The following is a 26,942-nucleotide window of genomic DNA, read 5'->3' as shown; positions in this document are numbered from 1 at the left end:
CCCCCCCCCCCCCGCCCCCGTGGCCCTTCTCAGCCTCTCCGTGCTGGCTTCTCACAGCATGACTCATTCTGCCAGTCTTCAGGCACACCGGCCCCTGCAGCCTTCACTCCAGTGCCCTCACTGCCGTCAGAGCCCCCATGCAGAGCCGCCCCGCACACAGCCACTGGGCTCATCTCCCCACTGGTCCCCCAGTGCCCCGGCCCCAGGCTGCCAGGCCTGCTCTCAGCGGCTCTCCTCGCCCCCAGGCCGCACCCCAGCCCGCAGCCCACATGAACCGGCCCCATAAGCCAGAGGGCACTGCGAGTGATGCAAAACTCTACTTCTGATCAAGGTCCCCCCATTTCACACTCTCACGCTACTGAGGCACAAGATTCCCCCAGGCAGAGCAGCTGGCGGATGCGTGGTGTCCCCCAGTGGCAGGCTGCCAGGAGCCTTCGGAGCCCCGACCAGTCTCTCCCCTTCTCAAAGGGGCATTCCCAATGCCCCCTCTCTAGCTCAGCCCACCTCCCCCTCTCAGCACACTTACCCCTCCTATTTCAGCGAGCAATCCTAAAAAAATAAAATAAGCAACTTTCGAAGGCAAACTAGAAAAAAAACCTAGTTGTTACAAATGACAAATGGATTAAGAATATTCCTTAAAAAAAAATCCCCAATTGAAAACCATCCAATTCTCTTAATATAAAAAGGCCAAAGTAGCAGAGAGTATACAAAAGAGAAATTACAAATGCTTGATTAACATGTGGGAAAAGACTGAACTCCACCTGTAAATAAAATTGGCCGAAATTAAAAACTGATAATACCACATCCTCCCAGACAGACTCGATTCTAATTCCTGAATCACACATACTAGCGGGGCCGGGCCCACTTACTCAGGCCCCACCTGAAGTCCATGTTCAACATTCCGCCCCCAGGTTGCCACTGAGGGACACTTGCTGCCAGGTTTGGTAGTGAACACTGCTGAGATCCTCATCCCTTAAAAAGGGCCCAGAAGAGTAATTTCTTTAGGCCTCAGCTCAGAAACTATACTTGTCCTGAGGCGCTAGCTAATGCTAATCTCAGGGGATTCTGGGGCTGTTTGCTATGTGTGGAGGCTGTGGAAGCTCAGAGCCCAATGTGGAACCCCCCACCCCAGCAACCAGCAAGTCTCTGAGGCAAGCACTGCCACACAGGACCTGCCTCCTGACTTAACAGATCAGCCCCCCCTGCGGTGTGCCACTGGCCCCAACTCCCTTTTCTGTTCATTTGCATCTTACTGTAAGTGTTAAGTCACCTCCAATCCTTTTGAAACAAAGCAAGATAGGGCAGCTCCAATGATACCGCGTTGGCCCTCCGCTGTTCTCCATATCCTGAAAGGGAGGAGTTGGGCTGGGCTTTCACGGTTTACACTTGCCACCACAGCTTTATGAGGTGTCTGTGTGCTGGGCTAATGGCTTCTGATTGTGTGAATTAGCTTCTTGCACAACAATTCCTAAATACTTAATAGGTTCTTATTGAATACCACGTCATTCTCTCAAAACGTTCTTTCAGGAAGACAAAACGGCATTTTTTTCAAGATGGAGGTGCACAAAATCAATAAATTTGACAAACTGTTCAAATTCCAAAAAAGAACATAGTTATCCCAGCTGTAATTCCAGGAAATTGAGAAGTCAGACGAAGCTAACATCAACTCAGACCTGCTTGGGTGCTCAGGTATTCGAAGAAACACCACAGACATGCTAGAAACGAAAGGAAGCAGAACTTAGAGATCCAGACTCTACCTTTCTCTCTCTCTGTTCCCCTTTCATTTCACAGGCTGTATCTGTTAGGAAGCTTTTGGTTTTAAGTAAAGAAAATTAACGTCAAATTATTATAGAATAGATTCATTGCTCGCATGAACTGAGTCCATGAGGGCAATCTTGTGAACTCCAGGCAAGGTTCAACAGGACCCTAGCTCTGTGACTCTGCAGCTCCCTGTGCCTGTTCTCACCCAGGAGCTGGCTTTGTCCTCACTGTGGGGCCTGAGATGCTCCTACCCACTCCACAGTCTGATTGAAACCATTTAGGTCACATGTCTACCCCAGAACTAGTCACTGGGACCAGAGGCATCCCATGACGTAGGCTTGGGTTGTCTATCTCATACTGACCCAGTCACTGGGACAAGAAGGCTGTCAGGGACCACCCTGGAACCGGGGTTGGCTCAATCCCACACAAAGTTTCCAATTGCTATGCTATTACATGTTACCAAAGTGATATGACAAAGACCAAGAAACTGCTCAAACCCAGTTCCTCTTCTCCCAAAGCACATAGATCCTATTTCCCAGCTTTCAGTGATGTTAGCTGTGGCCAAGCGGCCAATGGAATATGAAAAACAAACATGGACCACCTTCCAGGTCTGGCACCTAAGAACCCACCACCACCCTTCATCTCTCCCCCTTCTGCAAGTCTGCCCATGCAAACACGCACAGTGACCTTGGGAGCCAATGTGTGGAAGATGGCAAAGTCACAGATGGAAGGAGCCTTGGTCCCTGAATCGCCACTCTGAGGAGGGTCTTCCACCATTTTAAAACACCTGTTTAAAAACACTCTTTAAAAACACCTATTTTAAGGGTGCCTGGGTGGCTCAGTGGGTTAAGCTGCTGCCTTCGGCTCAGGTCATGATCTCAGGGTCCTGGGATCGAGTCCTGCATCGGGCTCTGCTCAGCAGGGAGCCTGCTTCCTCCTCTCTCTCTCTGCCTGCCTCTCTGCCTACTTGTGATCTCTGTCTGTCAAATAAATAAATAAAATCTTTAAAAAAAAAAAACACCTATTTTAAATTTCACATGACTGAGAAACTTCTATCAAGGTTAAGACTATTGTATTTTGGGGGGTTTGTTACAACTGTCAGCCTATCCCAACAGGTGAAAAAATTAAGGCCCATGAGGTTGGCTGACTTACCCCAAGTTACAGTTAGCCAATGAAACAGAAACACAAAAACACGGGATGCAATGATCTTCCAGGTAGAAGGCAAAAACGAAGGCAAAAACCGAGAACATGTCCTAACTGTGAAACCACTGGACAGAAAGAGAAGTAATGAGCAGTAGGGAGTCCTTGAACATCTCATAGGCAGACTGTACAAGCAAGGGAGAAGGCCAACTGGAAGCCCTTTCTATTTCAAAACTTGCTGAAATTTCCCCAAAAGTTGTTATCCATTCTTCTCTTAACAGAATGGGAAGTTTCTCTGATAACTCAGAACACAAACTGCCCCAGAATGAAAATTAGGAACAATAACTCTCCTTACACAGTACTAAGTCATATTCATTCTTAAGCTGAAAAGCACTGGGGGTTTGAACAGGACCCGGTGCAGGGGCAGCTTTTGCTCCCAGCACTTCCTCCCAGAGCTGCCCTCAGGGAACTGCCCACTGGCTGCAAGTGTGCCTGGCCAGGCCCGTTTTGGTCCTTCCCCAGGACTTCTATCCTGGAATTAAAGGCAGGGCCTCAGTCCCGCTCCACTGATGAAGCTGTTAACTGCGAGGCCAAAAACAGTTGGTGGGTACTTTTCCTGCCAAGCAGGAAAAAACAGCCCACAAAAACGAGGAGGACAGGACGTGAGAGAGGGAGAGAGCCCTCGCTTTGGTCCCAGAGGTGGCATACCCCATCCTCCCTGTGGTGTGGTTTTATAAGCCAGGTTCTAGTGGCCCACAGGTTTCACTTCTGGCCTTAGCTGGTTTCAACTGGGTTCATGTCACCCACAGTCAAAAGAATCTTGACCAATATAATTAGGAAAAAGGTCTGAAAAAACAGACAACAAAAAATCACGACATCAAGAACCTCAAAAAATAAATTGAAAACTACAGAAATTGCAAAGTCTAGTACTCGGGCATCAGGCCACTAGGTCAGAATCCAAGCACTGCAACCACTAGCTGTGCAATCCTGGGCATCCTGTGCACCTCCCTCTTGCTTCGACTCTCTTACTCTGAAGGGGGAACCTTTAAGGTAACACCATGCCCAAGGATTTTCATCAGGATTACGTCTGTTAATGCACGGAGAGTACTTAGAACCGTACTGGGTATGTAGTAAACATCCAAGACATGATGACTTTATTGTTATGTTACATCAGTCTGAGTTGATTTCCAGGTTAGTGACCCACGTATAAGTTAAGGTGTAACAAGCTAGACCAAAACAGGCATCAAACTGATCATAGAAAAGCACGTTCATCCCACCAAACCTGACACTCAGCAGCACACCATCAGATCAGAAGCACTTTTTATTTGTAATAAAAGGGTAATTTCCTCACATGCCCACCAAGGGAAGGCCACTTCTGTAGCCTCAAACCCCCGGGTACTTAACAAAAACACGCTGGGTCAGGTACCAGCGTGCTCCTCTAGCCCAAGGACTACCCATTCTCAGCGGTTCTCTTCAGCTCCCCTGTCCTCGGCGCCACAGCGAAGTAGCCAGCAGGTCAAAGGCTGTTCCAGAACAGCCCACAGGAACCCCCCTATCCTCTGGGCAGGCACAACATTGGCAGTTTGAACCCTTAATCCTATCTTAATCTTCTCTTTCCCTCTCTTCTAATGGGATACCACCAACAAAAATCTCAGGGCATTTCTTCTAGACATAAAATACTTCCTCCAACAGTTACCTACCAACTTCCGTCTTAGAGCTCCACCTTCACCAACATTCTTTTACTACTTCTACTGATTAAGTCAGAGAGAAATTCTCAGCAGAGCACTTGTGAGGAAAGTGCACAGTCAAAAGTCCAGAGGTCATCCATCCCTGCAAGTGTGAGTACAGGAGCTCAGCACGTAAGGCAGGGACGAAGCTGGAAGCTGGTGGGAGCCCATGCGGGCTGGGCCCCATAGGTTAAAAAAGAGTCTGAATTTGATACTGGGGAGCCACAGAGGGTCTTAATCAGGGCAGGACACAATCAGACTAGCATTTGATCACTCTGCCCCTTCTCTGAACCTCTGCTTACAGGGAGACCCCCAGGCCCTCTGCATATGGGTTCTGGTTATCTGGGACCGGGAGAAGTGCAGCCTGAAGACATTCCAAAAAATTTCCATGAGGGGAAAATAACAAGAAGATAGACCACTTCAGCAAGCTGGATCTGCAGTAGTAAAGAAGGCTAAGGACAGGGCTGGGGCAAAGCTCTCGTGCCACCATTCAGCGGACTCCAAAAAAATCTGGTGGGGAAGAGCCAGGGCCCAGGGTCAGTGTCACAGTCAGAGGGCTTTCTAGGACCTGGCCATGGGATGGCACCCTGCTCCAACCCGCCAGTGCCTGAAAGAACAAGTTTGGTTCGTGTTAGCCCTGACCAGAGAGACGCCTCCAGCCAAGCCTACGTTATTACACTATGGCCGAAAGCGAGCACACTGGGCAGCAAACTACCCTGTAGCAAAGCTAGCCCTACAAACAACGGAACCCAAACCCAAACCCCGTGATTACCCCAGAGATTCACCGTGGGATCTGAAGCAGTCCTACACTGCAGAAATATTCTTGCCTCTCAAGACAAACACAGCTTTTGGCACTGAACACTGTTTTTTAGTTTACAGGCCAGAAAAATCAGTGCACCCCTGTTTATTTTTCCATTATCAGTATATTCGGCAGCACCGAGGGGACTGGAACAGAGCTTCCTTCTCTTCTGAGCCACTGGTGAGAAAACATTATTCTGATCAACAAGCAAAGAGAAACAAGAAAACATATGCCACTTCGATGATGTGTAACAGATGAGAAGGCATCCCCCACACCTTCTCTCACTGTGTTCAGTCTACATACAAAGAACCGCAGGTCACCGACAAGTGACGGATGTGCCCCAGCTCACAGTGAAGTGCCAAAGCCAGAATTGAAACCCAAGTTTTCTGATTCCAATTCCCCTGACCTCTCTGACTGTATGTTCAGATTTCTGAACGAGTACTGCACAATCAGAGAGAAAGACAACAGGAGGCCAGCTGACTCTCTAAGTAGTGTCATCTGAAAAGGAAGGCTCTGGCTTACTCATCTCCGCTTCACCCGCAAATGCTGAGTGTAGTTCCCGGCCCACGGGCCAGCACCACACAGACGTGTGCAAAATGAGTGGCTATAGGCAGGGACCCAGGACTTTGTCAACCAATAAAAACGCAGTGACCTCTCGGTAGTGCAAGCTTACCCCAAACGAGTATTCTCTGTAGACAGAGAACAGAAGGAATACCTGTCATGGGGGACAAGTGAGATTGGTAAGGCGGCCACTAACACACTTAACTCTCCGAAAATTCCTCTCACTGCAGAGATTAATGTCTAATGGAAGTACTGATTTTTGTCAATATTAAAGTAAGTTCGCTCATATTGTCGATTACTAATTTTCACCACAGAGTGTTGAAAATTCTTTCACAATACTGCTGTCTTTCATAAATACTGCTGGACCCAGGGCCAGGCGAACCCCACACCTGCCTTCACCCCCAAGGCAAGGCTTTACTACAGCTCAGCTCATTTGGAATCTTTGGGTTTTTAAGACCTGGTTTCTTAACACTAGAATAACAAAAAGGGCATAAAGGCTGAGGGAGGAAAAAGGAACAACAAGACTTCCTGCTTTTATCTAAAAATATTAGGGCAGCAAAGGAGGTTGCCCAAATGTAGTGACTGGCGATGTAAATAACGTGGCTTTTTACTGGCGGCCAACTCCCAACTCCGAGCGTCCACGTTACAGACAGAAAAGAAGACACACATCCGTACATGGAAACAGAAGGAAAACAGAACCATTATACAATAATCAAGCAACTCCGCTAATGATATCCAAGCTCAGAAATTCCAGGTGTTCAATTTCTTTATTGCTTCTACGCAAGAAAGCCACTGGCCAAGAGCACACTCTGCAAACCTGAACTGAACGGTCCTGCAGAAAGTCCGACGCCTGGGCGGCTCCATGCAATCCCAGAGGTCCGCTTCCTACGTATGTAAAAGGTACCAGGGGATGAAGGGCAAGTGCTAGGGTCAGGTACCCGTCCCAGCCTTGCCAATGCCTACTGTGTGAGCTTGGACATGTCTCTTAAATCCCTTGGGGCTTCAATTTCCTCCTCCATAAAATGAGAAAGTCGGTTACGGTAAAGTTGAAGGTCCCAATAAGGAATAAAATTCCAAGAATAATGAAAATGTAACTCACCTGAGCCAAGTTTATAAATAAAAATGTTTGCTAGAATATAATACTTTTTCATTATATACTGCTCCAAACGCTTTAAAGCCTGCACAAACAGAACTTTTTTTAAAAAATCAAGACTGGTGCTCGCTTCGGCAGCACATATACTAAAATTGGAACGATACAGAGAAGATTAGCATGGCCCCTGCGCAAGGATGACACGCAAATTCGTGAAGCGTTCCATATTAAAAAAAAATAATAATAAAAAAATAAAATAAAATAAAAAATAAAAAATCAAGACTTGATTTTAGAAATAGAATCTAAGGCTATGATCACAGATATGCATAAACACATAAGAAGAACCTACGTGGCAGAATTAGTATCATATAAATCACGTTTTGAAGAAATTTTACTGACATGGGAAGACAGCTGTAATTTATTATTAAATTTAGAAGTCAGAATATAAAACTAAATAGAAGTATTTGTTTAAAGCTTACATTTAGCATTTAAATTTAAAATTTCCTACACATACACAGGAAAAAAGAATGCAAGGAGTTATTAATATATGTATTATAGAAATTAATATGAAATGTTAATAAGGGTTCTTTTAGGGTATAAAACTGTAGATGACTGGGGTGCCTGGGTGCCCCACTGGGGCTCAGTGGGTTAAAGCCTCTGCCTTCAGCTCAGGTCATGATCCCAGGGTTCTGGGACTGAACCCCGCATCGGGCTCTCTGCTCAGCAAGGAGTCTGCTTCCCTTCCCCTCTCGCTCTGCCTGATTCTCTGCCTACTTGTGATCTCTGTCTAATAAACAAAATCTTAAAAAATAAAGTAAAACTGTAGATGACTTTGTTTTCACTCATGAATACAGAAAAAGAAAACTGAATTTTAAATTATTACAAACTGAATTCACAGTAGCTGACCCCTGAACAACATGGGTTTATCTATTTTTTAAAGACTTATTTATGAGAGAGCGAGAGCATATGCACAAGCAAGGGGAGAGGGGGAGAGAGACTCTTAAGCAGACTCCCCGCTAAGCCCAGAGCCTGATTCGAGACGCCATCTTATGACCCTGAGATCATGATCTGAGCCAAAACCGAGAGACACTTACCGACTAAGCCACCCAGGCGCCCCAAACAACATGGGCTTAAACTGCAAATCCACTTGTACACAAATATTTTTCAATGAATATACTACAGTAATGTAAAAGAATTTTCTCTTAGGGCTCGATCTCAGGGTTTTTTTTTTTTTTAAAGATTTTATTTATTTATTTGACAGAGAGAAATCACAAGTAGTTGGAGAGGCAGGCAGAGAGAGAGAGAGGGAAGCAGGCTCCCTGCTGAGCAGAGAGCCCGATGCGGGACTCGATCCCAGGACCCTGAGATCATGACCTGAGCCGAAGGCAGCGGCTTAACCCACTGAGCCACCCAGGCGCCCCTCGATCTCAGGGTTTTGAGTCCAAGCCCCATGCTGGGCTCCACACTGGAAGTGGAGCCTACAAAAAAATTTTTTTTGAAATATGTGTTAATCAACTATTTAGGTAAACTATCGGTAAGACTTCCAGTCAAAAGTAGACTATCAGTACTTAGCTTTGGGGGACTCATATGAGGACTCTTAGACTCAGCACCCCTAATGCTCACTTTGTTCAAAGCTCAACTGTATATTTTTTTACTTTAAAAAAAATTATATAAAAAAAATTATAACACGCAAGCAGGATTTTAGGAATGCAAAGTTTTTAAAATATCAAAGATACAATTAGGCCATGTCACATCAGTAATTCCAAGAAAAAGCATGTGATTATCTCATTAGATGAAACAAAAAGCAAGGACAGGGGGAATGCTTTTGATAAAATTTGACATTTGTTATTTTTAAAAACACTCATAGAAAACAGGGACTAGAAGCTATTTCCTTAATAAAGTATATAAAAGCACACTGTCTGAAAAGCAACAGCCAAGGTCACACCTAAGAGTGAAGACCTGGACATATGACCATTAAAATCAGAATAAGACAAAGATGCATGCTAAAATCACTATTATTGACAATGTTCTGAAACCTGAAAGTAATCCAATAAGGAAACAGATTAAAAAGCATTACTTTGGGAAAGGACAACCCAAAACCATCAATCAACTAATAACCTAAACACTTATCTCAGAGCCCAAGACACAAGGCACTTAAGATTTATCTATTTCATGGACAAATGAAAAAAATCAACTGAACTACAGAACATTTAGAAAAATTCAGCCACATCAACATATTTTATTTGACTGAAATAATTAGCTAAAAGATTTAATCAGAAAAAGGATTCAAGGGGCTCCTGGGTGGCTCAGTGGGTTAAAGCCTCTGCCTTTGGCTGGGTTCGTGGTCCCAGGGTCCTAGGATCGAGCCCCTCATCGGGCTCTCTGCTTGGCAGGAAGCCTGCTTCCCTCTCTCTCCCTGCCTACTTGTGATCTCTGTCAGTCAAATAAATAAATAAAATCTTAAAGAAAAGAAAAAGAATTCTGGCTCCAACTAAAAAGACGTGAGACCCATGTGAAAATGCATAAAATAAAATAAACCATAAATATCATGTTCATGGACAGAAGAATTCCATAAAGCTACCAATTCTTCTCAAATTACAGTGGACTGAACTCTACTACAATCAAATTCCTCCCAAAGCTTGGGGGTAGATCAAAATCATCCTAATACTGACATGGACAAAGAGATAAGAATGGGTTAAGAAGGTTTTTGTTTTGTTTTGTTTTGTTTTAAAGGGGACACAGTGAGAAAAAGGATTAGCATTACCAGGTACTATGAAAACAAAGCTATCAAAATGAAATCAGTGCAGTAACAGTACCAGCAAGAACAGATAACCAAAACAGACAATCCACAGATATGATACAGGTGAAAGTATAAGCCACGAGGGAATAAAAATAATTATGGACATGAAGGGTGCCAGAATAATCAGCTATTCTGAAGCACTAAGAGCCTTCCTCACGCCAAAATACCCAAATACCCAAAATAAATGTCAGATTTAAAAAAACTAAATTTTGAGGGACGCCTGGGTGGCTCAGTTGGTTAAGCAGCTGCCTTCGGCTCAGGTCATGATCCCAGCGTCCGGGGATCGAGTCCCACATCTGACTCCTTGCTCAGCAGGGAGCCTACTTCTCCCTCTGCCTCTGCCTGCCTCTCTGTCTGCCTGTGCTCGCTCTCTCCCTCCCCCCTCTCTGATAAATAAATAAAATCTTAAAAAAAAAAAAAACCTAAATTTTGAAGTTAAATAAACACACACAAAAATTTTGACATATGATTACTTAACCGTATCTGAATGAGTAAGGACACGCTTAAAACGAAGAAAAATCAGAATTGTCAATGTAAAAGAAAAGCAGTACAATTATAAAATCAAGTAAATGGAGATAAAGCACTGTATTATTAAACATAAACTGAGGGGTGTCTGGGTGGTTCAGTCAATTAAGCATCTGCTTTCAGCTCAGGTCATGATCTCAGGGGTTGTGGAACTGGGCCCTACATGGGCTTCCCACTCAGTCTAGAGTCTGCCTCTCTCTCTCTTCCTCTGCCCCTCTCCCCTGCTCATGCTTGCTCACTCTCTCTCTCAAATAAATGAATGAAAAATCTTAAAAAAATAAAAGAAAGAAAAAGAAAGAAAGAAAGAAAAGAAAAGAAAAGGAAAGGAAAAAAACTAAACTGAAAGTATACATGAATTGCATAACTTGGGTTTGGTTTTGTGTGTTTTTTTTTTTTTTTTAGTGATGTGTTTTCTGGACCTATCCACTAAAATGGCTTTAAAATAATTTTTCTCCTGGAATAATGAGGACTCTTAGCACCTAATCTGTAGCTTCCAACTCCATTTCCCACTAAGAGCATCCGGGCACCTTGGAGAAAAGGCCCAGGTCTGGTCAGGGACAAACAAGGTTTAAGCCAAGCCTGGGACAACTGGTTGTGCTTTCAAAAGATGGACCGAATCATGTCAAAAGAACACAGAAGGCAGTCCCCAGTGGTGAAAGGTTTTACCATTTCAGTTCAAAAAAATAAAAAAAAGAAAGAAAGAAAAAGACTATATGGATCCAAGCACATCCAACCAATGAAAATCCCTATGTCCACAATTATATTTTATAAAAACAAAAAAAGCTCCAACAACATATTCATTCTCATTTAAGGCAGCAACTCCTCAACAATTAAAACAGTTAATTAAAGGGAAAAATTCACCCTGCCTGTTGTAAGAACTATATTTTATAGTAACCAAATAGCCATGGCCCCAACTGATGAAAGAAACATCCACTTTGTGGAGAACACTAACTACAGGTAGAAATGTAACTAGATTAGGAAACATCACCCATTAAACCAGATCAGAATTATTACTTTAAATAAGGATTATCAGTTGGTGCTAAAAAAGAGGGGGGTAATCCAGATGACTAGCCTCTGGTGAAATGAACATTCACACAGTGCTGAGGGCCACACAGATCATTTTCGGGTCTTATGAGGGGAACCTTATTCAAGAGGGAGGGCTCAGATTCTCATCACCCTAATCCAGTAGCCAATCTGACCATCCATAATAGTGGGTCAGTCAGATATTCTGTGTCTTCTCACTTGATTCATGGATCATTAATGATGTATTCTAACCCAAAATATGTAACTTTCATCCATTTTATTTTTTTTTAAAGACTTTATTTATTTATTTATTTGATGGAGAGAAATCACAAGTAGATGGAGAGGCAGGCAGAGAGAGAGGGAAGCAGAGAGCCCGATGCGGGACTCGATCCCAGGACTCTGAGATCATGACCTGAGCCGAAGGCAGCGGCTTAACCCACTGAGCCACCCAGGCGCCCACTTTCATCCATTTTAGATACAACTTCTAAGCTGCAAGAAATACAGCAGAAAGGAGGATAGCTAAATGACACCATGAGAAAACAGTAAGACAAATCCGGAAGTTAGGACAAAGTGGTCAGGTCTCTATAACAAGTCAGTGTAACAAAAGAACGGCGGGGGGGGGGGGGGGGGGGGGAGGGATGTGCTAGGTTAAAAAAAAAAAAAAAAGTAAGGATCATAACAAGCAGATACGATGCAGGGTACAAACCTGAGATCACAGAGGATATCAGTGTGGTAAAATGAAAATGTACACATTATTGGCTGAAAAAAAGTCTACTGCAAAACCATATGCACTTAGAGTGGTTCCTCAAAAAGTTAAAAATAGAATTAGCATATAATTTATCAGATCTACTTCTGGGTGTATATTTACTCCAAAGAATTGAAAGCGGGAACCTTAAGAGATCTATATGCCTATGTTCATAGCAGCATTATTCACAGTAATCAAAAGGTAGACACAACCCAAGCGTCCATCTGTGGATGGATGGTCAAACAAAATGTGGCATATACATACAGTGGAGTGTTACTCAGCCTTAAAAAAAACCACGAAATCCTGGCACATGCTATAACATAGATCAATCTCAAAGACATATCAAGTGAAATAAGATAGTCACAAAAGTATAAATACTGTATGATTCCCTGTGTACCAGATGCCTAGAGTAATCAAAGTAGAATGGTAGTTGCCAGGAACTGGAGGGGAGGAGGGAATGAGGAGTTGGTATTTAGTGGGCATGAAGTGTCAGGTTTGGAAGATGTAAAGGTTCTAGAGCTAGATGGTGGTGATGCTTGCACAACAATGTGATTGCACTTAATGCCACTGAACCACACACTTACCAACTATTAAAATGGTAAATTGATGTTATAGTATACTTCACCACAATTTTTTAAAAAACCGCATTACCACTATATGACCTAATTTTAGTGAAAAAATGCACATACATGAACAGAAAAAATCCGGAAAGACACATGCTAAATGATCTCTAGGTGGTGAAAACTGCTCTTCCACATTTATCAATGTTCTGCAATACCTGTACCACCTACTACTTCTGTAGTAAAAGCTGATGTTATGCAAAGGGATCGGGAGGGAGACAAACCAGAAGAGACTCTTAATCTCACAAGACAAACTGAGGGTTGCCGGGAGGGGAGGGGGTAAGGAGAGGGAGGTTGGGTTATGGGCATTGGGGAAGGTATGTGCTATGGTGAGTGCTGTGAAATGTGTACACCTGACAATTCACAGACCTGTACCCCTGGGGCAAATAATACATTATATGTTAACAAAAGTAATCAATTAAAAAAATGAGCACTAAATTTGATTTCATAAAACTATAAAATGTCTATAATTTTTTAAAAACACACCCAATAAAAAAGGAAAAGGCTACAGAAAAAGATCTGCAGTAAGCATGAGATCAAAACTTAACTCCTGGGGCACCTGGGTGGCTCAGTCATTGAGCATCTGCCTTCACCTCAGGTCATGATCCCAGGGTCCTGGGATTGAGCCCCACATCGGGCTCCCTGCGCTTGTGTTCCCTCTCTCCCAGTCTCTCTCTCTCTCTCTCTCTGTGTCAAATAAATAAAGTCTCTAAAAACAAAACAAAACAAAACAAAACAACTTAACTCCCAAACATACTGAAAAAGCTTACAAATAAAATTTTTTTACTCTCTAAAGCCCAAACAGAGAAATTGGGCGACAGACTTGAACAGGGAAACACCAACACAGGCAAGTATCATTTATTTATTTCACTTATCAATTACTTACTTCATTTATCAAGTAAATGAAATAAACTCAAATTAAATTACCAATACCATTCTCTCACAATCAGATTGTTGAAAGTATAAAATGCACTCTCGGATGTTCCTGTGATATTAAAATTTGATCACATCCTTATGGAGGGCAATTTAACCCTATGTATCATGTGCTTTTAAAACAGTTACAATACTATGAACCACTGATACAGGAAACACAGATGAATCTCAAAACCAAAGTGCTGAGTGAAAGTGTGACATACAAGAGTACATACCATGGAGTTCCGTGGGGACGGGGCTTCTGGGATGAGGACCGTGTTTTGTATCTTGACAGAGGCTGGGACCACACAGCTACGTATGCATTTGTCAAAACGCAGCAAATATACGGTAAGTATTTGTGCATCATTACAGTATGTAAATTCTATCTTAAAAGAAAAAAATATTGAACTCTAATATTCATGTTGCAGTGTTTCAGAGAAATGCACTGCTGTTGGCAATTACTTTAAAATGCATCACAGAAAAAGGAGGTGGGTGGAGAGAAGGACGGGCAGACGGATATACGGGATAAAGCAAGCACGGCGCTAATGTAAAACACAGGAGCTGAGTATGCAAGTGCTCACCATAAACGCCTTCAAGAACGCTGTATATTGGGGGCAGCCAGCTGGCTCCTTCCGTAGAGCACGGGACTCTTATTCTCTGGGTCATGAGTTGGAGCCCCACATTAAACATACAGTTTCTTTTTTAAAAATGCTGTATAGGGGCGCCTGGGTGGCTCAGTGGGTTAAGACTCTGCCTTGGGCTCAGGTCATGATCTCAGGGTCCTGGGACTGAGCCCCGCACGGGGCCCTCTGCTCAGTGGAGAGCCTGCTTCTCCCTCCCTCCCTCTCTCTGCCTGCCTCTCTGCCCACTTGGGATCTCTGTCAAATAAATAAATAAAATATGTATTTTTAAATGCTGTATAGTTGAGATTTTTCATCACAAAGTATTAAAAATATGAAAAAAAAATAGTGAGGAGCCATTAGGCAAGCCTTCTGCAGTGCTAGAAAAGGTCGATCTTAATCTGAATGGTGGTGATATGTGGTACAAAAGGGTAAAATTTGTATCAAGCTGTACACTTTTTTGTACACTTCACTGACTGTACCTCAAAAAATATCTTAAATAAATCAGAATAGGACTTTAAAGTGCATATAATTAATAGCCTCAAAAAAAAATAATGAGTATGGTGCAACCAAAACACACGAAAAGCCTAAGGAAGGGAACAAAGCACAGGTCTTGAACACGAAACCCATCCAATGGAAGAGCCCGACAGGCTAGAGAGCGGAAGAGACCTTGAGGACTGAGGCAGAGCTACAGGAGTAGCTTCCGCAGCCTTCCACAGCCCTCCCTAACTAGAGCACAGAGACGGGAAAGAAAAGCAGAGAAAAAGGAGATTCAGACTATCTAGATCCCACCATTTGGATAGAACCACAGAAGGTAAATGAACACACAGAAGAGGGACACCTGAAGAAATAATAGCTCAATGTTTCCTAGAACTAAAGAACATAACCATTCAAAAAATAGTTTTAATTACACTTATTTGCAGTAATCTACATAGATGTAAGGAAACACACCACCATTTTATGAGAAGCTGCTCCTGATTGTGCAATTTCAGTGACTGTGCAACTTAAGTGATCCTTGCTCCTTTCCCTATTTTTCAAGATGTCTACGATGAATGTTACTTTTACAATGAGGAAAAGTTTCTTTTTATAAAACAAATCCAGACCCGAAGGACAAGAGAGGCTTTTTAAAAAAAACTCCCACCTTGGGGCACCTGAGTGGCTCAGTCGGTTAAGCATTTGCCTTCAGCTCAGGTTATGATCCCAGAGCCCAGGGTTTGAGCCCCACAAAGGGCTCTCTGCTCAGCAGGGACTCCCCACCACCACCACCCCCGCAACTCATGGATGCATGCGCTTTCTCTCCAATGAATAAAATCTTTTAAAAAATTAAAAATTTAAAAAAACAAAAAACAAAAAACAAAAAAAAAACCTCACCTCTCCTTTGCCTGGCTTCTGCCCCATGCTGTTATAGTGAATCTGTAAGTGGTCCCTGCAAACTTGGGCAAGTCATTTGCTCGCTTTAACTTCTTTAGGTCTTTATTAGGAACAATAAAATCCCTCCTTCCTCTCACAGGAGTTTGGGAAACACCAAATGAGACGATATATAAAAACAGCACTTGGTAAACCACAGAACACTATACAAATGGGGACATGTTATCACAGTCCTTCTAAGCTGGTAAACCCCAACCTCTGAGTCACCCTCCACTGCCCTCGCCCCTCACCCCCCACCCCACGTCTGACCTGCCCCCCCACCCCCGCCTGCCAGCTTTTCCTTCGCTCGTTCCCTCCTTCCCCAAGCCATCACGCCACATTACCTCTACCTGGCCTCACCCTACGCCTGAACCACGGCCACCACCGGCCGCTGGGTAGTGCACCACCTCCAGCTCTTCCTCACCCCAGCCTCTGTAAAGTTCCTCCAAAAACTTAATCTTCACTAAATAGGTTTACCCTGTAACTACCCTGCTGAAAATGAAAAGCCTTTGGGAGTTGCAGAAGTTTACAGGACTACAAGGCATTCCATGGAATTCACAAACTCCTGCCCCTGGGTTTTCAGGCCCTCCCTCCTACCTGTGGTCAGGCTCCCCAGATTCTGCAGAACAAGTCAACACCTCTCACCCCCACATATAACACCCCCCCCCCCATTCACTACCTATCCAGGCCTCCCAGTCTTCCCTAGGCAGAGGTGAGAGGTTTGATCTGGGCTCTCTCTGCATCTTAGGACCAATCCAGACCAGGCTCCGGCCTGTTTTCCACACGCCCTCACCACCCCTCAGGCACTAGCCTCGCTTCCAGCTCAGAGGCCTGCCCCACCTTTCCTGAGAGGGCTGACTGCTTGTGCCCGGAGGCCAGGGCCTGGACAATCCTCCCACATCCTCTAAACAAGGCACTGGAAATTCATCTGTTAATCATTTTAGTACTTAAACTTTCTTAGCCTACATGAATTTCATAGCAATTACTTCTTTGGTTTTCTGTGTAGCTTTAGTATCTATGTGTATATCTATTCCCACATAATATACTGTTTAGCTATTATGCTTTAAAAAGTTCTACTTTGTAAATTCTTCTATAACCTCTTTCTCTCAACTGAAATTGATCTATGTTGACACCTGAAGCCATAACCCATTCATTTTCAAAGCTGCGAAGTATCCCTTTTCAATATATTTGAATATACAACTTATGTATCCACTATATTGCTGATAGAGTTTAATAAAAAGGTTGCTATTAGAAGCACTGCTGTTATGGACATTCTTGTATATCTTTCTAGTTCACACATGTAAATGTTTCTAAGAGTGAAACTTCTAGGTCATAGGGTCACACATTCATCTGTACCTGATAATGGCAATTGTTTTCCCAAGTGCATGAATACTTCTACCTATACAGCGTTGAGGACTGCCTCAAAATACGTCAAGCTTTTAAATGTTTGCCAATTCATGGGTGTAAAATGTTATTTCATTGTGGCTTTAATTTGCATTTCCCCAATGAGGTAAACATCTTTTCATGTGTTTATCAGCCATTTGGTTTCCTCTTAAATAATAGGCTGGTCTTCGTCTTTAGCTGTTTTCAACTGCGCTGTCTTTTTCTTAATTGATGTGCAGCTGTTCTATATATATTTTGGATACTAATCCTTTATTGGTATTATGTGTTACAAATTTCTTCTTCCAGACTATGGCTTTCCTTCCTTTTCACCCTCTTTTGATGATGAGTGCTTTATTTTAAGGTAGTTGAATTTGTCAGCCTTTTCCTTTATGACAAATGGTTTGTGTAACTTGTTTAATAAGCCCTTCCTTACCCAGGGGTCATGAAAGGATTTATATTTCCTTTTACGAAAAAAATGTTATAAACTTCAAAAAGGAAGTTACATAAGCGATCAATAGACACATAAAAGGTCCTCAAAGTTATTAGCCATCGAGGAAATGTAAGTCGAAACCACAATGAAAAACCACCACATGTCCACCAGGATGGCTAAAATTAGGAAACTGATAACACCAAACAGCGGCAAGGATGTGGGTCTACTGAACTTTTATTATACATTGTTGGCAGGAGTGTGAAATTGTAGAACCGTGTCAGAAAAGGTCAGACAGCTTCTTAAAAAGCTAAAAGTACAGCTATCCTCTGATCAACAACTCCGCTTGGTACTTCCCTAAGAGAAATTAAAACATATGGCCACAAAATAATTTATTTTAGACTATTCGTAGCAGCTTTATTCTTAATTGCCAAAAATTAGAAAAGACCCTGCTGTTATACACCGACAAGAGAATGAAGAAGTGGACTGGGATCTAGTCATAACAAAATACTTAGCAAGAGAAAACATGCAAATAGCACGTGCAACATACGTGAATTACGAAAACATTGAGCTGAGTACAAAAAGTCTTATACTAAAGAATACGTATTTTGAGATCCTATTGATATGAAACCTAACAGAGGCAAAAATAATTTAAAATGGATAAAAATCACAACAGTGGTTGCTGGCAGATGGGGTTAGGAATGGGGAAGGAACAAGGAGAACTTTCTGCAGGGGGATGGTATGTACGTCTTTCAAACAAAAAGGAAACAAATTCTGAACTCTGGTAAGTGACGGGCAGACTGAAGTGTTCAGGAGTTAAGTCCACTGATCCCAGGAACTTTGAACTTCATGCAAAAACAGAACATTATGAGCGACAATGGGATGGCAAGAGGTGATGAAGCACAGGGGGAAAATGTTACCCGCAGAATCTAGGTGGGAGGGAGACAGGTACTTTGCTGTTTGCTTGAAATTTTTCACAATATTAGAGAAAAGACAAAAACATTTTCAAGAGGAAGAGATTGACTTTAAAAAATAAGTGAATATATTGGAGAGGTGACTGAAAGAAAAACCTCATTCCTCAGCCGTGCTGGTGACTTGGAGCTTGTAAAACACTTCTACACAGATTATTTTAAGTGATCCTCACCAAAACCTGGGTATTCTAGTCTCATTTTATGCTTGAGAAAACCGGGATCGGAACTGGGCAAACACCACACAGCCAGTGCTGGACAGAGCTGGACCCAACACGGAGGTCTCTCCCCAGCTCCTCTGTGGCGATGCAAACACACCTCACCCGGGAGCCACACCCCCCCCACCCGCTGCAGGCAAGGCGCTCTGGACTGTCCCCCAGCAGAGCTGGAGGAGCCAAGCAGGCTCCTGTCCCCAGCAGCGCATGAGAGAAGGATGCAAGCAGACGGGAAAAAAGCACGAGTTCAGCAGACCCAAGGTCTACTTCAAACCAACCGGGCACAAAAGCAAGGGCAAGCCCCACTCCTCGCCGCCTTTGAGGCCATGTTCAGAGTTTAGGGAAATCTGTGACCTTCTTCCAGTCTGTGTGGATGGAGAGATGCACATGGTGCCTGCGGCTAAGAGACTTGCCAAAACACTTCTCTGCACGGTACACCACCACTCTTCTTTCCAAGCCGAACAAAAGTAGAACAGGAGGAGGGGACCCAGGAACATTGCTCAACCCTAACTCCGCCAGAATTGAAGGCAAAAGCTTTAGCAATCACCCCACACAGTCATCACTGGCTCCAGAAATTTTGGCTTTTGTGAAAGCACATACAGCACACCCCAATTGTGAAATTTAAACAAGGTGAGTGAGCCCCACGGAAGAGGAATAAAAGCCCGCCCCGCCTTAGAGACTGGTGTCTCTATGCAGGCATTCACGGAGTGTGCTAACCGCTTTGGGAACTGTAAGGAATCTAGGACATAGTCCTTGTCCTCAAGAGGCCTCTAATCCCGCAGGAGGCTCCTGTCAGATCTCCTAGGCCTGCAAGGGCTACAGGGGAAGATCCTAAAGGCAGAGAAAAGAGAGAGCAAGTACAACCAGGGGCTCAAGAAAGACTCGGGCTGGGCCTTGAAGAGGCGCACATGCAGAGCTGGGGTAGGGGGTGTCGTGCTCTGGGCAAAGGCTGATGGGAAGAACTAGCCTCAAGGGGGCCTTCTGGCCAAGGAAGGCTACCTGAAGCCCGGGCAGGAGGAAGGGAGAGCGAAAAGGACTCCTGAGGGGGGCCTGCCAACTCGTGTCAGAGAGCAAAGAGAACAAATGAGAGGGCCTCACAGATGCCTGACTTCGGTTCACGGGGGCAGGGCCAAAGATGGATGCAACTCTCCAAACTCGGGAAGCTCCGGCAGGGCTGGAACCAACTCCCCCAGCCAGCCATGACTTAACAAAGTCCTGACAATGTGGATTCAGGATGCCTGCTCAAAAGCCAGGTGCACCTGCTGCAGCTGCAACCCAGAGGCCAGCCAGAGGATGGGAAATGTAGTGGAGACAGGGAGTTAAAAGAGAACAGTCCAGGAGCAACGGGTTTGAATACGGCTTAGCGGTGTGAGCGTGGGTGAGCTTCTAACCTGTGGTGCCTTATCTGCAAAATGGAAATGACACCAGTCATCTCACAGAGTTGTAAGGACTTGATGAGATAACGTTAATCTGTAAGACATTCGGGCACGGTGCCCGCAACATCAAAAGCATCCCAGAAATGGTGGCTATGATGAATACGGATAGTCTGCACTCCAGGAACCTCTCTGTGTTGAGAAACCAGGCTGAAGCCACTGACCTTGGACAAGACCAAGGGATTACTCATGCTCTAAGCAACTTCGCCCTCTCTTCTTTGATTTTTAATTTTTAAAAAGTTCTGTGCTGGGGCACCTGGGTGGCTCAGTGGGTTAAAGCCTCTGCCTTCAGCTCAGGTCATGGTCCCAGGGTCCTGGGATCGAGTCCCGCATCAGGCTCTCTGCTCGGCGGAGAGCTTGCTTCTCCTCTCTCTCTGCCTGCCTCTCTCTGCCTGCTTGTGATCTCTGTCTGTCAAATAAATAAATAAAACCTTAAAAAAAAAAAAAAAGTTCTGTGCTTTAAGGCATTTTAGGTTATTCCGAGACATCTGCCTCACCCTGTAGACCACATCATGAAACTTCCCCTATTAAAGAGCCCATCCTAAATGGGCAAGCTGTAGAAAGGGAAAAAAAAAAAAAAAAAACAGTGTCATAAACCATTTCACAGGAAACATTTGTGTCAGAAGGGACCACAGGCCTCATTCCAACCATCACTTCAGCAAGGAGGGTCTGGGCTAGCCCAGCGCAGGTCTGTGCTGATAGAGCTGTGATACTCAAAACATCTCTCTGAAGAACCACACTTCATGTTAAGATGGTAATTGATATTAAACACTAAAATGATACAGAATATAAATGCAAAGTATTTTTTTATATAGAAGACGAATTCAAGAAAATGAAAAAGCAATATCTACAGAGGTAAATTATAGTCACATATTTCGGGAACAGAAAGGTCTCATTTTGTAAACTACACTTTCAGAAGGAAACTTTCAATAATTCCATAATCTATGCAGAGTCAATGACCCCTAGTTGGGGGGGGGGGGGGATCAGACAAGTCAGAGAGAAATTTGCTTTAGTTAACGGAAATATAAAAATCTGATTGGCCCACTCTGTACATTAAAAGCAAGCAAGAGGGGCGCCTGGGTGGCTCAGTGGGTTAAGCCGCTGCCTTCAGCTCAAGTCATGATCTCAGGGTCCTGGGATCGAGCCCCGCATCGGGCTCTCTGCTCAGCAGGAGCCTGCTTCCTCCTCTCTCTCTCTGCCTCTCTGCCTACTTGTGATCTCTCTCTGTCAAATAAATAAAATAAAATCTTAAAAAAAAAAAAAAACCAAGCAAGAAATTTTATTTCATAGCTAAGAAACACCAAGAAACCACTAAACTTTGGGGGACATCAAGCTGGTTAGTTCCACCAGTTTTGAGGAGGAAGAGAAGAAAAGGAAGGAGGTAAAAAAATAAGAGAAAATTGGGAGAAGAGAATGGCAGAAGCAAAGGCCAGCGACAGGATGGGGTGGGCAGGAGTTGATTCTGAGCGCTCAGGCCGAGAGCCCTCGGTGAGAGGTCAGAGTGTGGCCCGCTACCACCTGTCACCTGTTATGCACTGCTCGTCCAGCTGCACTAATTAATCCTTCAGTCTTTGGAGGGAAATCTACTCTGCTCAACAGGCTAGAACTCTATTATTCCCTAGTATAAATGCTCTGAAAGGGCAATAACCAGAGATTTCCACAAAACCAGATCTAACCCTCCAGCCTCGGCGCCAGTTAAAACTGGTTTCTACTTCCTTTCTATGGGCTGGGTGGATTTTCCACTTCTCCAGCCTGGCTCACACAATTCTCTAATTCGACAGATGTCTGTAGAAGGCCCGCTATGTTGGGTGGGGGGGGATATGCAGCAGTGAAAGAGAGACACTTGAGTACAGCCTCACAGAGCTATTTAATGACAAATGGGGGGGGGGGTGTCACAGCAATGTACCGGGTGTGTGCACAAAGGAGGGGGGGCCCATAGGCTCTCCTCTGACACTCCTGCCTCCACACTCAAATCTTTCAAGGGCAACTCAAGTCCAAGTTAAGGAAAGAGAAGACCCAGTAAATCCAGACTGACAAGAAAATATTGAAATGTTACAGTTAAAGCTCAAGCTGATTAAAAACAAAACTCTAAGTGTTCGAAATGAACACAGCATTCATTATCTGTAAGCACACCGACTATAACTCCTGAAATGAATAAACAGAACACTTTGAGTAACACTCGAGCGAGTTCATATACGATGACCCAGCCTAATGTATTAAAAGATCCTGAAATACCTTTGGAATCATTAAGAAGCAAATTATGTTTATTGTGTTCTACTGTTAAGTATATTTCTTGTACTTTGAATACTGGTATCTCATGTTAGGAATCATGTCCTAACATGCGACCTAAGATATAACTCTATAAAAAGGCTCCATAATCGAACAAGTCTGGGAAATGCTGCACTCTCTAAACACCATTTGGAGAGTCACAGTGTATTTTAGGAAATTAAGTTTTTTGACAAATCCTGCATAAAAGAAATCTGCCAAACTTAGTCTGAGCCAGTATTTCCCAAACTTATTTTGACATGGCTCCTTTTTTTCATTCAATACTTAATAACAGTCAACAAGTTGCTTCAAGGAACACACATGGGATACACTGCAGTGTAGGGGAAAACACTAATTAATCTGAAAATGCAATTATCAATTTCCCAAGCATTTTGATGAACTAGTGTTTTCTGTATGTACTATCAAAATACAAAAACTTCCCCAATGAATTTTTTGAAATCCATTGAGTGATATGCTGATTTATTGTATTTTTAAGAAGAAATTTTTAAAAATTTTTTAAACATTTTATTTGAGAGGGGCAGGAGAAGAGGGAGAAGCAGGCTCCCTGCTGAGCAGGAAGCCCCATGTGGGGCTACATCCCAGGACCCTGGGATCATGACCTAAGCTGAAGGCAGATGCTTAACTGACTGAGCCACCCAGGCACCCCAAGAAGAAATAATTTTTAATAAACTAAAACTGGATTTGGTATATTAGTATTCAATACTTGATCAATTCTTGGCATATCAGAATTCAAATTAATTCTGTAATAATTTGATTTTGCTAAATCGCTGGACGTTTATCTTCTCTAACCATGTATTTTTAGATTTCTGAAATGTATTTGATAATTTTAAAAGATTCATTCCCTTAGGGTGCCTGGCTGGCTCAGGTGATGGAGCGTGCAGCTCTTGATCTGGAGATTTTAAGCTGGAGCCCCCACAATGGGTGTGCAGATTACTTAAAATATTTTTAAAAAGAAGAAGAAAAGGGTGCCTGGGTGGCTCAGATGGTTGAGCACCTGCTTGCTTTCAGCTCAGGTTATGATCCTGGGGTCCCGGGACTGAGTCCCACATGGGGCTCCCTGCTTGGCAGGGAGTCTGCTTCTCCCTCTACCCATCACCCTTCCCTCTTTTCTCTCTCAAATAATAAAATCTTTAAAAAAAAAATTAAAAATGAAAAGAAATGACTCCTTCCCTTAAAGAAAGAATAGCTTTAAAAATGCTGATATTTACCTCTGCCCTATTACTGGAGATGCCCACATACAAGTATCTGTAACGGAGATCCAGTATCAACATGTACAGTCTGTAATTAATAAGCATTTCTGTGGTTGTGGTGTTGTTATTTGACTTCTCCTCTGGAAATACTAATATTACCTTAAAGCCTATATTGGAGGTTTTATGGGGTCAATTCCAGTGACTTTATAGTTTCATCCTTCGGTTAACAAAGAGCCAAATTCAGCAAACATTTAGCAGCTACTATATGTGTGCCAATGCATTAAAAACTGTAAATAATGTCTTTTTCTGTGCCCCAACTCAAGACAATGAACTGCCAATGGGACAGAATATGTAAGACTCTTAAAAACTCAGGGGCTCTACAATCACCATGGATCGCAGAGGAACAAGCTGCTCCACCAGAGATGCTTATAAGACAGGGGGGTGAATTTTAGGACACGGACACCCAAGACATAGGGCCTCTTTCTAAAACGGCTAATTTGGTGACCTAAAAGTTCATTATTAGTTAATGAGAGAGAACCAATATTAGACATGGGTCAAAAACCTGAAAGCTGTTAACACTTCCATATTCAACTTCACCGTGTGATGCTTTTTTAAAGCTAATTAGGTAGGCTTAATGTCTAAGCACTACCCTGACATTAGGAACAGCTGGGATTCACAGTCTAAAACCATCACAGGTTTCTTCAAGAATCTGTAGAAGGAATCCACCTTCTGATCATCACAACAAAGTTAGATTTTCACCGGGGTATTGAGGGGTGGGGAAGTCACTTCATCTAGGTTACCGTCTTTCTCACTTTCCTAAAGAAAAGGCGTCATGGATGACTGCTAGAAATTTAACACAGAAAGTGAACAAACGGTATCAAACTTGGGAGGTCTAGCAAACCCCGGTAAGCCAGAAAATCCAAACAATTTTACAAATGACTTTTTAAAAAAGCAGCAGCAACGAGAGGGATGATCAACAATCCGAGGCCATGCACACCAGAATTTTTTTTCCTAGTTTAATAAAACAAACGCATGAAATCCAGCTCTACAATTTCAAATCAGAGTCTAACTGGAAAGCTGTTGCTGTGTGCCCGAATGAACACCTTTTCCCTTTTACTCCCCCCACCATTATCTTCCCTTTAGGAAATCTTAACGAAGCTTAAGCGCGGAAACTTTCACAGAAAAGTACGCCAAGGCGATGCGCGCTGGAGAAGACACCCAACTGTGAAAAGCAGCCACAAAACCTCCCGGTCAAACTACTTAATAAAAAATTAACTCTGTTCTGCTGAATGCGTCAAAAATCGCGGTTCTGATGGTCTTTTCTCCATTACATATGCTTTAAATACAACACGTATGGCAATAACCGTGAACCTCAAATCCATGTGCAATGGAGCAGAGCTGATGGGGCTTCGGATTACGTTTTAATAGTCCCAGAGAAACTGGGGAACTGCGACCGCATGCGCGTGCAAAGCCGACGGAGGGAGAACAAAACAGGGTGGTAGGACCCAGCGCCGCGGCTTCCCCGGGCTGGCCGCCCTTCCCTTTCCATCACGAGAACCCAAAGAACAAAGTTCACGCGGATCTACCGTTTCGGGGGCGCGCCACAGGACCCTGGGGGTTCCCCGCTCTTGGGGAGGGAAATGACTCGAGCGCCCCCGGGCAAGTGCGCCGCGGGCCCCGTCGGCTGGGTCCCGGGAACCGACGCCGCGGCTCGCAGGGCGTCCCGCTCGCAGCCCCACCGACGAGGGTCGGAGGACGCGCGGCTCGGGCTTCCCTCGGGCCGCTGTCCCCGCAGGCAGGGGCCGGCGCCCCGTCAGAGCCACCCGAAGCCGGGCGAGAGGGCAGCGCCGCCCGCGAGGGAGCCCCGCCCGGCCCGGCCCGGCCCGAGTTTCGCCGCGGACCGCAAGCCCCCGAGCCCCGGCCGCCCGCCCGCCCGGCGCCCCTTTACCTTCCTGCCGCTGCCGTCGCGAGGCTCGGGCTCCGCGAGGCCGGCGCCGCGGGCCGCGGGCGAGGCGGTGGTCTTCGGGCCGGCGGGCGGCGGCAGCGGCGCGGCGGCTCCCGGCGCGTCCTCGGCCTCCTTGCCGCCGTGGTACACCGCCCGGCCCTCGGAAATGTGGATGCTCGGGGCGCAGCCCATGCTGGCGGCGGCGCGCGGACACGCTGGCGGGCAGCCGCGATCCGGTCAGCAAACGGCCCGCCCGGCGCCTCGGGGCCGCCGCGGGCGCCGTGTCATCGCCGCCTGGGCGGGCGGCGGCGGCGGCGGCGAGCGCGGGTCTCGCGTCAGGAAGTGCGGCCGCCCCTTTTATCGCGGTGCGGGCGCGGCGGCGGCGGCGCTGGGGAGGGGGCGCTGGGGCGGGCGGCGCGCCGCGGCCGCCCCTCCGAACATGCCCTTCCTGAGGCGGGAGCCGCCGGCCGCCTCCCTCACATCGCCGCGCTCGCCTGGCCGCGCCGCGCTTCCGGGGAATTTCGGGGGAGGAGATTTGCGCTCTCCCCACCCGGGCGCGGGCAAGTCCGCGCCGCGCGAGCGACGCCGCCCTGGCCGCGGGGCGGCGCGACCCCCGGGGGAGGTGCGCTCCCCGCCGCGCCCGCCGCCGCCTCCCCGGGCCCGCAGCCCGCGCCGCTCCGCCTGCTGGGCCGCCGCCGCGCGAAGAAACGCCCCTGGCCCGAGCGCCGGCAGCGGGGAAGGCCGGCCTAGACGCTCCTGCCGTTGAGGGGTGGGGGGTCGAAGGGCGCCCGTCGGGGCTGCGAGTCCACAGCCAGCCCGGTGGGGACGGAGCCGCCGGCTCAGGCCGGGTCTGGGGCCGCGCCGTCGAGAAGCGCAGAGGCGGCTGCGCTCTCCGGGGAGCTGCCGGCGGCGCGGCTCCGGCTCCGAGCTCCGGGCCGGGTCTTGCCGGCAGCACGCCGCGCCCAGCCCCCAGCGGTGACCTCCAGCGGGTGCTGGCGTCAATGCAAAGCAGCTGGGGCGCCCGCCGCCACCTCCCGGCGCCGCCGGAGACTGGGCATGCGCGGCCACGACGGGAGGGGGCGCGCAGCCCGGCGGCGGGGAGGAGGGAACGGACTCGCCCAGGGACACACAGCCGCCTCGGGCCGGAGGCCGCCAAAATCCGGACCGCGGGGTTCGAATCCCGAGTCCGTAGTTCAGCAGCTGCGTGACTTGGGTTACTCTCGCTGAGCCTCTCATTCGTGAACGAGGCCGGCGGACCTCCGTTTGGGGTACTGGCCGCAGGGCAAGGAGCGCACGCGCGCTCCGGGTCCCGGGCGAGTGGGCTCCGGGCGTTACCAACCGGGCCGCAGTGCCCCGTGCGCTCCC

The 26,942-nt window shown here is 45.8% G+C and overlaps 1 protein-coding gene across 1 annotated transcript in view; it reads right to left on the bottom strand.

Moving 5' to 3' along the window:
- Nucleotides 1-26,186, bottom strand: part of PDE8A (phosphodiesterase 8A) — a 145,417-nt gene extending 119,231 nt beyond the window's left edge. The window contains exon 1 of the mRNA XM_082736149.1: nt 25,581-26,186. Coding sequence (XP_082592275.1) covers nt 25,581-25,769 — 189 coding nt within the window. The 5' untranslated portion in view covers nt 25,770-26,186. The remainder of the gene's footprint in view (nt 1-25,580) is intronic.
- Between the last annotated feature and the right edge of the window lie 756 nt (nt 26,187-26,942).

The sequence above is a fragment of the Mustela nivalis genome (genome assembly GCF_964662115.1).
Source record: "Mustela nivalis genome assembly, chromosome: 6".
In the NCBI taxonomy this organism is placed as follows: Eukaryota; Metazoa; Chordata; class Mammalia; order Carnivora; family Mustelidae; genus Mustela; species Mustela nivalis.
This window is presented reverse-complemented; position numbering and strand designations above follow the sequence as displayed.